The following is a 13061-nucleotide window of genomic DNA, read 5'->3' as shown; positions in this document are numbered from 1 at the left end:
GCTCCCGGTATTGTGACTACCACGAAGAAACGAGACACACCACGGAACAATGCTATCAATTAAGCAATCTCATCGAGTCCAAAATCAGAAGAGGCCATTTCGTCTATTACATCGAAGGACAGGGCCAAAATCAACAAAGACAAGACGACATAGTAGTCGATGTGATCTTTGGTGGTTACGCCGCCGGAGGGATGTCAAACAATTCTCGTAAGTCATACGCCCAAGAGGTGTGTAGTGTCAACCCTTCATATCCCAAGAGATGTAAGCCATCTCCATCTCTTGTCATATCCTTCTCAGATGAAGATTACTCTCCAAATATCATAAGAGGACATCAAGATGCGCTGGTTATTACAGCAAAAATTGGCACCAATACAGTAAAAAAAAATCCTTGTAGATAATGGCAGTTCTGTCGACATTCTGTATTATCACGCCTTGGCGTGAATGGATACAAGGGAAAGGAAATTAGAAAATACCCATTCGCCTCTTTATGGCTTCACGGGTAATGAGGTAAAGGTTGTTAAAACAATTGATCTCCCGGTTCTTTTCGGCACAATGCCTTGTCAAGTATGGAAGATAGTTAAATTTCATGTAATCAGTGCAAACTCAAGTCACAATGCCATCCTAGGTCGAACGACCATTTCGGCACTGGAAGCCATCACGTCAATACCCCATTTGAAGATGAAATTCCCAACTGAGTTTGGAGAAGGGGAGATGTGCGGTGATCAAGCGGTCTCGAGACAATGCTACTTTACCACCGTGGTCCCCAAGAAGCAAGATTGTGATTCTCAAACGGTCAACGAGGTTGTCCAGATAGACCCTGATAACATCATCGATATCCCGAGGGAGCCCTCGTTTTCCCCCGTTGGTGAGACTTTCGAGGTACCGACAGTGGAAGGTTCGCCGGATAAAACAGTAAAAGTGGGAAAAGATCTAGACATCGAGACAAAAGAAGAATTAACAAAGTTGCTTAAGGAATTTGCAGATATATTCGCATGGTCACCTTCTGACATGCCGGGAATTCCCGTCGATGTAGCGAGACACTCTCTACATGTCGACCGCCTGAAAAACCCAGTCAAACAAAAGAGGCGCACGTTCTCAGAAGAAAAACGACGAGCTATAGAGGAGGAGCTTGATCGACTCTTACTTGCCCATTTCATCGAGCCGGTAAAATTCCCGACATGGATTGCTAATGTTGTTCTTGTGAAAAAAGTAATGGGAAATGGCGAATGTGTGTTGATTATTCAGACCTTAACAGAGCATGTCTGAAGGATTATTATCCTCTGCCAAATATAGATCAACTCATTGACGCTACGGCGGGTCATGAATTATTATCTTTCATGGACGCGTTCTCAGGATATAATCAAATCAGGATGGATGATCAAGACTGGGAGCAAACAGCGTTTATCACACATCGCGGGGTCTTTGCATACCAAAACATGCCTTTCGGTTTAATCAATGCTGGTGCAACATTTCAACGTATGATGGATGAAATATTCAAGAAGCAATTGGGACGGAACCTCGAGGTGTATGTTGATGATATGATAACCAAATCAAAATCCTCAAATAATCATTGCAGCGACCTTCGAGAGACTTTTGAAAACGTCAGACGCAATAACATGAGGTTGAATCCGTTAAAGTGCTCTTTTGGCTTAACATCTGGGAAATTCCTAGGATTTCTGGTCTCCCAACGAGGAATTGAAGCTGACCCCTCACAGATAAAAGCCATATCTGAAATAAAGCACCCGTCGACCATCAAAGAGGTTCAACGTCTTACTGGTTGCATAGCGGCCCTTCGACGCTATATACCACAAGCCTCCAAAAAATGTAGTCCCTTTTTCAAGGTCATCAAAGAAGCATCAAGGAACAAAAAGTTGATATGGGACGATCAATGTAAAGAAAGTTTTGAAGCTATAAAAGCATTTTTGACAAGCCCCCCATTTTTAACAAGAGCATTGCCTCGTGAGACTTTGAAAGTATACATCTCGGCCTCCGATGGGTCCGTAGCCTCTGTGTTGGTCAAAGACGTTGACGGGCGAGAAGCCCCAGTTTACTACGTCAGTCACACACTGAAAGACGCCGAAACTCGTTATCCACATGTGGAAAAATTAGTTTATGCTCTCGTGGTAGCAAGCAGAAAGCTCCGCCATTATTTTCAAGGCCGTCTTATAAAGGCTATGACTGACCAGCCCCTGAAGCGTATCTTGCACAAGCCCGGAATGACAGGGCGTCTCGCCGCCTGGACGGTCGAGCTTAGCCAATTCCACATCGAGTATCTACCACGGAATGCAGTAAAGTATCAAGTCTTATCAGACTTTGTTGTAGAATGCAAATTTGACAGTCCTGTACTCGAAGAAACATTATTTCCACAAAAAGCCTGGGTTCTTTACGTCGACGGATCATCAACATCATCGTCAGGGGGTGCAGGGGTCATTTTAATCAGTCCAGAGGGATTCAAAATACAACAGGCCTTAAAATTCTCATTTCTAGTAACAAACAATGTAACTGAGTATGGGGCTTTGTTAGCAGGTCTTCGCCTAGCAATTGAGCTAGAGGTAAAGGTTTTAGAAATATTTGGGGATTCACAGCTTGTAGCAAAACAGTTACAGGGAGAGTTCAAAGCGCACGATACTCGAATGTCAACATATTTGAAACTGGCCATGTCTTTGTTGGAGAAAGTCCAGTCATGGACAATTAAAAATATTTGCAGGGAAGATAACCAGTGGGCCGACACACTGTCTAAATTGGCTTCATCCGTTGTGACAACATCTGAGGCAATTTATGTCGAGGAAAGAAATGTTCCATCCATTGACTTAAGCCCTCCATTCCCCGACATGCTGAAGATCAATGAGATATCTTCTATGGCAGATTGGCGCCAACCTTTTGTGGAATATATCTTGCAGAACAAGCTGCCACAAGATAAAAATGAAGCTAGATCCATATCATACAAGGCAAGAAACTATTGTGTGCTAGAAAACAAGCTATATCGTCGGGGACTTGTAGACCCGTTACTCGTATGCATAGGCCCAGAAGACGCTCGCCTATCGATGGTTGAAGTCCATACTGGTATCATTGGAGATCATTTAGGGGGTAAAAACCTAGCCCTCAAAATAGTGAGGCAGGGTCTCTTTTGGCCTACAATGCGAAGTGATTGTGAAAATTTTGTGCGGAAGTGCAAGTCATGTCAACTATACGAGTCAGTGTCCCATCAACCATCAGTAGAAATGATTCCAGTTACCAACTCATGCCCTTTCTTTCAGTGGGGCATAGACATCGTGGGACCTTTCCCAAAGTCTAAGAACCAAGCCCAATATATCGTCGTGGCCGTCGACTATGCAACAAAATGGGTCGAAGCCCGACCTTTGGCTAAGATACGCGAGAAAGAGATGGTCGAGTTTCTGATGGAATACATTGTGCTCAGATTTGGGGTACCAAGAATCATTGTAACCGATAACAGAACTCAATTTTTGGGGGATAAGTTCACGGAAACACTCTCACAACTCAAAATAAAGCACATCAAATCTTCGGTAGCCTACCCTCAAGCCAACAGACAGGTTGAAGTGACCAACAGGATAATCCTACAGGGGATCAAAAAAAGGGTCGAGGAACTGCCTAATGTACTCTGGTCTTATAGAACGACCCCCAGGAGCTCAACAGGAGTATCTCCCTTTAAGATGACCTTTGGTTTAGAAGCTGTCTCACCAATCGAAGTGTCTCTTAATTCACCGAGGGTCGAGTACTTTGACTCCAAAGCATCACAGGAAGGAATCCAACTTCACAATGTCCTTATTGAAGAAATCAGGGATGAAGCATCTAAGAGAGTCCTCCAGCAACAAGCGTGTACAACATCTTACTTCAACAAGAAGGTGAAGGTTAAGCAATTCTTGGTGGGAGATCTAGTTCTCCGAGAGTCAGCATCATCCCATCCCTCCATAACAGGAAAGCTCAAAGCCCCGTGGGAGGGACCTTATCAAGTAATAGAGGTCGTTGCACCAGGAACCTATCGTCTGTCGACACTCGATGGGACTCCAATTAAGAATGCGTGGAACGCGATTCACTTGAAGAAGTTTTATCAGTAATCAGTTTGTTTGAAATGTATGAATCAGAACTACCTTTAATTATACAAAAGCAGTTTTAGCGAAAAGGGGTTGATATGAGATCCCCGCTAAGACATTACCTTAAATTATCAATGCAATCTATTTTGTTCAAAATATTGTGTAATTCGTAAGTATAAAAGCTCTTGTATAAAAATAAGTTTAATTAGCTTAAGGAAAGAGATCTAAGTCCTACAAGTTCAAAGGATCAAATCCAGCAACGAGGGTTGCAGCACAATGAAAACCATCATATATCGAGACTAAAAAAAAAGAAAAAAAAAGAAGAGAAAAGAAACAAGCACACTTTTTAAGCAAAGTTAGAATATCAAGATAAGGGAAAATTGGTAAACAAATGCACCAACAAAAAAAGAAAAGAAAAGAAAGATAAACAAGCGTAACAATACTATCACAAAATCAAACACGATGGCAAGACAATAATGACCAGTAATAGTTAAAGAACCCCTTTGTTGAACGAAATAACAAGTTTCAATATCTTCAAAAATCAATAATTAGCCTTGAGGCTAATTAAGACCGGAATCAGAATTATGCATACAAAAACAAGATAAACCGAGCATCTGCTTCAAAGGAGTTGACCAACATAAATCCATAACAAATCCATAACGTACTCAAATTAGGAAAGGAGATAGTTTAAAAAATACATAGATAAATGAGGCATCCCTCGCCTTCAGGGGTCGGCATCTTTCCCCCTAGTCTCCTCTACAAAGTCTCGGATATAATCATCAAAAGCATGTCCCTCGATGTCATAGCCAACCATCTTCATACGGTTAAGGCATCGACCATACCCGTTGCCGAGGGCCCCAGCTATTTCCTCCATACCCTTCTCTACCTCCAGTTTTAAGTTCAAATTATCTGTCTCCAAAGCTTCATTTTTCTCACGAAGAGTGGCGACTTCGACTTTCAGGGCCTCACGCTTCTTCTTCTCCTCACCAAGAGAAGTTTCAGCGCTCACCAGTTGGGACCCGACACCCTCTGATTCCTTTTTTAAGGAATCATTAGTCAACTCCAATTCACTTATCTACATTAAACGAAATATGTAGATATAAAATGAGCATATAATTAAAAATAATTTAAGAAAGAAAAATATGTGATTCGCACACCTTAGTTCGAAAAGCTGAGTTTGCCTTCGAGACCTCGGCAATGCGACTCTTGGCATCAATCAAATCATTTTCAAGCTTCTTTTTCTCACCCTTTAAAATATCCCTCTCTTCTTCAAGCTTTGAAGGGGAGTCTCCACTCTCATCAGCTCTATAATCCTCAAGAAGGTGCACCATATCGGATAAAAACTGTCAAAACATATACAAAAATAAAGACTTCGACCAACGAGATCTATAATCACAGTATCTAAGAAATAGGTTAAACAAGCATCTAAAAAAAACGCGCATACCCTTCCAGCTCTCCCTAAATATCGATCAACGAGATCCGTTCTGGATCTCTTAGCATAAGCACTGGAATCTTGAGGCAGATTAAAAACTCAAAAAGTTCGAAGAGGAACTATCGAACCACCAACCAATCTCTCGGTCGGGCGAATCTCAACAGGAATAACTTCCTTGCTCATCTCAGGGTCAACGGTAGGCTGTATAATCCCCCGATTCCCAATTATGGTCAAAGTCCTGTTCACGCCAGACCCCGCAACATCTTCACGAGCCTCTTTTTCTGTGTCATCTGGAATCTCAACAGCCACAGTCCTCGCCCTCTTCCGAGAAGGTGTCTCGACCCCTCACAAGGGACACGTTCAGACCCCCCAACAACCTTGTTACCATTCTCATCCAGCAACTCAATAGAAATTGTTTTTGATGAAGTTTTCTCATCAACCCTCGGTGCATCGACAGCTCCAGCCTTGGATTTCTTAACCAACATCATCATGGCCTTGTCCATTTCCACCGAAACTCCACGGTCTAAAAGCTTTCTCAAGGAACTTCCGGCAACTGAAATAAAACACATATAAAACCACATTAGCGGAAGTATATAAAGAAAAAGAAAGGGAGAGGAGGAAACTTAAAAGGACAAGTAGCAAAAAGCTTACGGTTATGCCCTTCAAGAAACTTAAAATCCTTTAAATCGTTATGAGTAAAAACGGGTCTCGACCCCTGAAATCTAACAAGATATTCACTATCATACTTATCAAGACTATTCAAATACTTGACCGTCGACTGAGTTACTTTACGACAAGGCCTCACAAACTCTAAATCCTTACCCCCGATATAAACCCACTTAGGATGATATCCTGGGTTAGAGGATTTCACACTTACAATCTTAGGTCGCTTACTTTGGGTATCGAAATAGACCTGGCCGTTATGGTATCGAACACAATAAATTGAAAAAAACAATTTCACAGAAGGAATCCTCTCCTTCTCGTTACACAAAGCTATAAAACCACTAATCTGAGCCACCGAGTTAGGCGACAACTGAGCGACCCCACACCCTATAGCCTCGTACATCGCTAAGTGGAAGGGGTGCATCGGGAGTCGAAGCCCATACTCGAACATAATTAAGGGGATACCGTGCATACCAAATTCAGGCATAACCCACATCCGCTCTTCGGGGGTCGGGATACGTAATCTATACCCATTGTTTAAGTCAACCCAAGACTCTAGTTTGGTCATATTTAATCTATGGTTAGTAAAATGGCTTATGTAATCAAGCCTGCTACCCTAGGGGAACTCAAGACGACCAAGTTCTAAGCTTTCGTGAAGAACTCTCTCTCTATACTCCAATGTACGAGGGCTGGGCGAGGGAGATTCCTTCGAAGCTACTTCGACGCCAGAGAAGATCTCGTCTTCATTTATAAAGTCGAAGGATTTACACGAATTTAAATTGGGAATCTCAAGATTATCTAAGTTTATGGCAGATTCTTCGTCGCCCTCATCTAAAGGGCGCTTCTCAGGATTGCGAAAGAGATTGGATGAAGCAGAAGTCGGTTTAGCCATGGAATCGAATAAAGAAGGAACTGTAAAGATGTTAACGTGGACATCCAAGACTAAAAATCAAAGGATACAAACCAAGATTACGACACTAAAACGTAAAGAGTTAATCAGAATAAAGCTTTAAGTTACAGAGGACTTACAGAGTGGAGACGCCGGAGGAAAAGCACGGTCCTTTAAAAAAATACTGTAGCACCTGTTTGATAAATGAGAGGGAAGGTGAAAAGACTTCTCATATTTGAAATCAATACACATTAGACTGCTAATCATTACACGCCCCCTAAACATACAACTAAATGATGACAACAAAATAATAAAAGGAAGCATGTAAAAAAAAAATCTTAATATTTTATCTTTTAGCTTATTCTCAATTTTGGTCTTTATTTTGTATTTTTTACAGGTTTTAATAAGGAACTATAGCAGCAAATCTAAAGATATTGCAATAGTGTTCGTGGGGGACAAATGTTGGGCTTGACAATAAAGAAAGAAGAAAGAAGAAAGAAGAACTATAGATAGGGACTTTAATATATAATCTTGTAATAAGAGGCCCAATAGGGGCCCAATTGTAAAGGAAAAAACCTATTAAAGGTCCCCTATAAATAGAGACTAGTTGCCCTGCATTAAGGGGTTGGAAAAATAGTATCAATAAAGGAGTGTTGTTCCTTATTTAAAATATAATTCAATATTAGGATAATCAAAACCAATTTCCGGTGCCTACTTACCGTAGTGATGTTGAATCTATAAGTCACTTTGCATATACGCTATCATTTTGTGGTCATTTGTGTTGTTTAAGATATCAAGGGCTAAAATGTTTCCGCAAGGGGGGAGGAGTATATATTTGAAAAAAAAGAAATAGTATATTAATGTGTGATAATGTGAAATCGGGTTTTCACAAATTTATGGACGGTGAGAGTATCTCTAACGATTTTAATTAAAATAATTTAATATATACATTATCTTAGATGTTTGACAAATATAGCTGATTGGTTAAATTTTTAGCAGAGGGCGAATAATTTTTTACATAATATCTAAATTATATATTTATGATATATTTGACACATTTTTAGTTAAGGACACAACATTTTAAGTTAAGAAACTCATGTCCATTCAAGATGTTTCTTTCCATGCGTCTCTAGTTTTGAAGAAAGTTCCTTTTTAAAATTTTACGGACACAGCATCCAAAAATTCCACCAAATTTTATGAGACGTAAGACGAATTTTTTTAATAGCAAAGTTCATTTATAGTCTTTTATTTATATTAAAATAAACCTCCATGAGTAGAACAGTGGAATACCAAAATATCAAAATTGAAGCACCATTAATGAAGCAGTAAGCACCGATCCTCCTATACGGCCCATTAGTTAATCAGAATGGCCCAACCCCCAATTCAAGTTTTTCCTACCTACCGGCCCATTGATAATCCCAAATTTCAGCTTGACATTTACGGGAAAAATGTGATTGTAATTATCAACAAACTTGAGGAGCAAAAGTTTGAGCTACGCTTACTACAATGGAGCAAGTGACAGAGAATTGCGTATCACTAATATTATCATTCACATCACCTTTGGATACATGCAGAGCTTCGGGTGTTTCCACTGTGTTCAAATCAGCTGGTGATTCCGATGAGCTGTGGAACAAATTTTTACCATCCGATATTAATCGAATCCTTAGCAGATCAGTCTCTCCTTTCAATTACACCACTAAAAAACACCTTTATTTCCGTCTTTCTGACTCTCCTATTCTCCTCGATGATGGAAATGTGGTAATTCTTGGTCTATTGTTACTTCTTGATTTTGTTAGTTTATTTCAATTTTATTTAGTTTTTATTCTACAAATTTTGAGCTTGAATTTTTTTTTTTTTTTTTTTATTTTTGTATGTGTTATGAAAATATTTGTTGGCCGTGTTTTGTATTATTGTCCATTCTATTTTTAATAAAAATTTGTAAAATATTAGTATGATGAATTTGAACCCACACTGGATATGTAAAGTAAACTTTAAAGGGTCCTGATATGTGTGAACCATAATCTAATGGCTTCCAAAATTGCTACCTGTCAGATACCCATAACCATATGGACTGACAAATTTATACTTTTTCTAAAATTAGTGCTTCGAGTATGATACCCTAAATCTTGGCCATCCGTATCTTCGTGATCTAATGGTTGATTAAAGACGTACCAAATCTTCCTGGTTAATGGTCACGAAAGACCAGGACTTAACTTTATAATTTTAATATTCATATTTTATTTTCCTAGTTGTTGTCCCATTTCACATATTACAAGTTGTACAAGTACCCTTATGTTTGTTTTATTTCAAAACAAACTGGTCTAGAAAATTTGCAAACTCAATGTAAGCAGTTTGTTACTTTTTGGAGGTGGCGGGAACTCACCAATGTGATTTCATTCTTGTTTTAAGCAGAGCTTTTCGCTAGACAAAGGGAGTGGGAAGAAGTGCTTGATGGTGGCGGCTAGGCAGCTTTCGATTTCATGGGGTGATAATCCTTCTTACTGGACCTGGGCATCCAACTATAACTCAAGGTATCTTGATAATCTTTATATATGATCTTTGACAGCCAACACATTTTGCTAGATATTCCAACCTGTGGTACTCTACATCCACATAATGTGGTTCTCTTCGACTAGTTGTGCATCTCCCTAGGATTCATTGCAACTCCTGTTGGCATGAGTTCTTTTTTATATTGGTATTATGCATTATAATGAACCATAATAATATGGTCTTTGACGGAGAGTGGTGGATGAAATTGAGGTATCTTAATATTTTAAACTCTACGGTTAGGTCCTTGGCATTCGTATCTTGCAACATATGTTCGCTGCTTATTATCCGCAGAAAGCTTGAAACAGTTATTTTATTTCCCTAATCATGGAAAGAAGTGGGGTCCCCTGTATACGTATAAGAAGCAGGTGTTGCTCTTTTTCATGGATAATAAGCACAGAAAGGGCTGTAAGAAATTAAGAATTTCCTGCCAGGGAGCTTGACCCTATATATAATTGCACATTGTAGAAAAATCTTAGTTTAGGTGTTAAGTTGTAGGCTTAATGACCTTTTCGACCTTAATGTTTGCACCAGTGTACCCATAAACCCCTTAAGTTTAAACCTGTATCTTTTCGCCACCGGGGTATATAAAATGTATCTTTTTAACCTTGGGCCGAGTTTTAAAAAAAAAGGCCCAAATCGGCAGGGTTATTTAAGTCATTTAACAGCCGAGACATATAATATATTTATACAAACAGATTTACGAACTGTTTAGCCCCTCCCAACTCCTCCACTTCTTGAAATCAGGTTTGGAATTTATGGTTGCTAATCCTTGTCCTTGTGCTGATGGGATCTTTGCTTGTCCTAGAATTGAGCCGTTTTTTTGGTTTGCGATTAATGCGTATTGTAGTGTTGGGAGGCTTGATGATGCAGTTAAGATGTTTGATTGTATGTCTAGGTTGATTGATGGCAAGGCGAGTGTCGCATGGTTAAGGATCGGGTTAGGCCGGATGTGGTTACGTTTAATGTGTTGATTAGTGGGTATTGTAGGAATTATAGGTTTGATTTGGGTTTGCAGTGAATGAGTCATTTGAGAGATTGGCAAGCACAGGGCTGATGCCAAACATGATATTTTACTAGATGTAGTGTTTGAAGACCTTTTGTTCTATCCAAATAGAGCCAGCATCTAAAATTGTACAAATCTGCGGTGGAGGAGGTGCGTGTATGTGGATGGCCTTTGCAAACTGCTGGATTGCTTACGACTACATTTTCGTCGAAGTCATATACTGTGTTGTCAAGAAGAGTTACTGAGGTATGATTCAGACTGATTTCTGAACTGCAGTCCATTAAATTCTGTTATTTTTTTGTGATTTCGGTTATTATAGTGTGCCTGAGGTCATGCTTTTTAATGGCAAGTAGCTTAAATTTATGACCATTCATTTTAAAGTGGGCTAATGGAGAGGCTGGATATGTGATCCGAAGAGCAAATGATTCATGGACACAAGAAAAATGGAGTGCTTCGGTAGTGCAGTTAGAGCGAAATACATGGATTCTCGAGTATTAGAGAAGTTTCGTAACAGAGAATGGAAGATTGCTTTCAGCAGTTTTAGAGAGTTTGAAATTCAGGATTACCAGGCTACTGCAAAAAATGAATCAGGAGTTCTGGTTGTTGCTATTCAATGCAGCAGCTTGTTTATGGGCTTCTTTCAAATATTGATGGCTTCTTTCAAAAATAGAAGAACTACTCTATTTCCCACCAACGAAGATATCTGCTACCATCAAAATCCTTGTTAACTTTAGGGTTTTATAGGCGCACTTCTAAACTTTAAGGCCCAAAAGATACATTTTAAACTTGTTTGAAAATCGGCTGGACAATTACTGAAATAACCCTTCCGATTTATCAATTTCCGTAACGTTATGTGGCCTAACTTGGCCCAAGGTTAAAAAGATACATTTTGGTTACCCGAGTGGCGAAAAGATACGGGTTTAAACTTAAGGGGTTTATGGGTACACTGGTGCAAACATTAAGGGCGAAAAGGTCATTAAGCCTAAGTTGTATAATATAACGTTGTTTTTTTGTATACATCAATTGAAAAGAGGTAGTCATGTGTAGCACTGGTCTTATTAGTTGTTTTTTAGTAGATATCTAAGTAAATATGTGAATCAGTTGATTTTAATATTAGCAAATATAAGTGGTAAATGTGACGAAACATTCCCCCCCCCCCAAAACCCACCCCGCTGACTGCATATATCACGCATTTATGCCTCAATGCTATGTGATTATGTAAACAGATTTTCAGAGGTTGCTGTACTTCAGTATGTCTGGTGGCTTGATATTCGTGGCAAAATGAAAACTGGAATGCTGTCTCCACACACCACTTATGAAACATGTCTTGTATATAAGCTGTATGAGAATGCATATGGACTTGAATCAGCAAAGGCGTCGATTAGATTTGTTAAAGACAGGGAGGATGTGCCTTCTGATGAAGCTTTAACAATTTATCCTGATACGAGGACATCTGCCTACAACAGTGAGCAACGAAATGGGGCAGTTAGTCATTGGAGGAAGGATGGATGGATGGAGATCAAAACAGGAGAGTTTGAGACTGGTGCAAGAGATGATGACGAGGTGGAAACAAGATTTATGTCAATTGAAGGACAAATTAAGGGTGGCCTTATCGTTCAAGGTATCGAGTTTAGGCCTAAACAGCCCATGAAAGTTTAAGGAGATTTCATTTGTTGGGATACTTAATATCTTGAAAATTCATCTCATGTAATATGAATGATCTGGAAGTTGAATGGAGTGTAATATATATGATTTTTAGTGTTTTGCTATGTAATATGTTTCCTGGGTTGATCGTGCATCAAATTTAAGTATTAGTTTCACTATCATAATTGCGAATATAATTTTGCTTTACTTACTGCATGACATGCCCGACTCTCAAACGAATCTATGAATGTAGTTTAATTTTTGCATCTAGGAGAAATATAACACAGCTTTCCTTTGAAAATTTATGTGATTTGTTCTTGGTTCATGTGCTCGGTGCTCCTCGCAATGCCGGAGAAAAATAAGAGAGAAAGTAACCCAATTTTAAGAAGTAAAAAAGACATTTTTTGAAGTCGCAACAAAAGAATGCATGTTGATGAAGAAAGACAGCATTTTGCAAGTTCCAGGCAATTATAGACATCTGACAAACCGGTTCTCTGTTCTATATCAACCTCTTGAGATTGCCAAAACAACAAGAATATTATTAAAACCGATGAAGTGCAACAAAAGAGTACTATAGAACTGGTTATACCCTGTTCAAGAGATACCCCTGAACCATACCAGTCAAGCCAGCAGCCACAAAAGTCATGGAAATGGAAACACCACCTTGACTTTTGCCTCCCCCTAGAACGCCTCAATAATTCCTGTAAATTTACACAGAAATATGGCTTCTCATTAGTAATAGTGACCGTATGGCAACAGAAATATGGGCTTCTCATTTAATGGAAAGTTGGAGCCTACCTACTTTCTATAAATTTGTTGTGTTGTTTT

The 13061-nt window shown here is 39.3% G+C and overlaps 2 protein-coding genes across 2 annotated transcripts; both read left to right on the top strand.

Moving 5' to 3' along the window:
- The first annotated feature begins 441 nt into the window (after positions 1-441).
- Positions 442-1266, top strand: LOC141665369 (uncharacterized). Its single transcript, XM_074471355.1, has one exon. The coding sequence runs from the start codon at positions 442-444 to the stop codon at positions 1264-1266; it is 825 nt and encodes a 274-aa protein (XP_074327456.1).
- A 7219-nt stretch (positions 1267-8485) lies between these two features.
- On the top strand, positions 8486-12378 carry LOC141668685 (putative F-box protein PP2-B12). The gene is made up of 3 exons (XM_074475670.1): positions 8486-8794; positions 9449-9567; positions 11816-12378. Exons 1-3 carry the CDS (start codon positions 8543-8545, stop codon positions 12246-12248), a joined length of 804 nt encoding a protein of 267 aa, XP_074331771.1. The 5' UTR covers positions 8486-8542; the 3' UTR covers positions 12249-12378.
- The last annotated feature ends 683 nt before the right edge of the window (positions 12379-13061 follow it).

The sequence above is a fragment of the Apium graveolens genome, chromosome 6 (assembly GCF_009905375.1).
Source record: "Apium graveolens cultivar Ventura chromosome 6, ASM990537v1, whole genome shotgun sequence".
In the NCBI taxonomy this organism is placed as follows: Eukaryota; Viridiplantae; Streptophyta; class Magnoliopsida; order Apiales; family Apiaceae; genus Apium; species Apium graveolens.
The sequence above is the reverse complement of the archived record's forward strand: the minus strand, read 5'-3'. Positions and strand labels throughout refer to the sequence as shown.

What these genes read in the sequence shown, in the direction of transcription:
- LOC141665369 (XM_074471355.1), top strand. Translation starts at nt 442, where the DNA reads ATGGATACAAGGGAAAGGAAATTAGAAAATACCCATTCGCCTCTTTAT.
- LOC141668685 (XM_074475670.1), top strand. Translation starts at nt 8,543, where the DNA reads ATGGAGCAAGTGACAGAGAATTGCGTATCACTAATATTATCATTCACA. An exon ending in TCCTCGATGATGGAAATGTG is followed by an intron (nt 8,795 to 9,448) that starts GTAATTCTTGGT and finishes TGTTTTAAGCAG; the next exon opens with AGCTTTTCGCTAGACAAAGG. An exon ending in GCATCCAACTATAACTCAAG is followed by an intron (nt 9,568 to 11,815) that starts GTATCTTGATAA and finishes TTATGTAAACAG; the next exon opens with ATTTTCAGAGGTTGCTGTAC.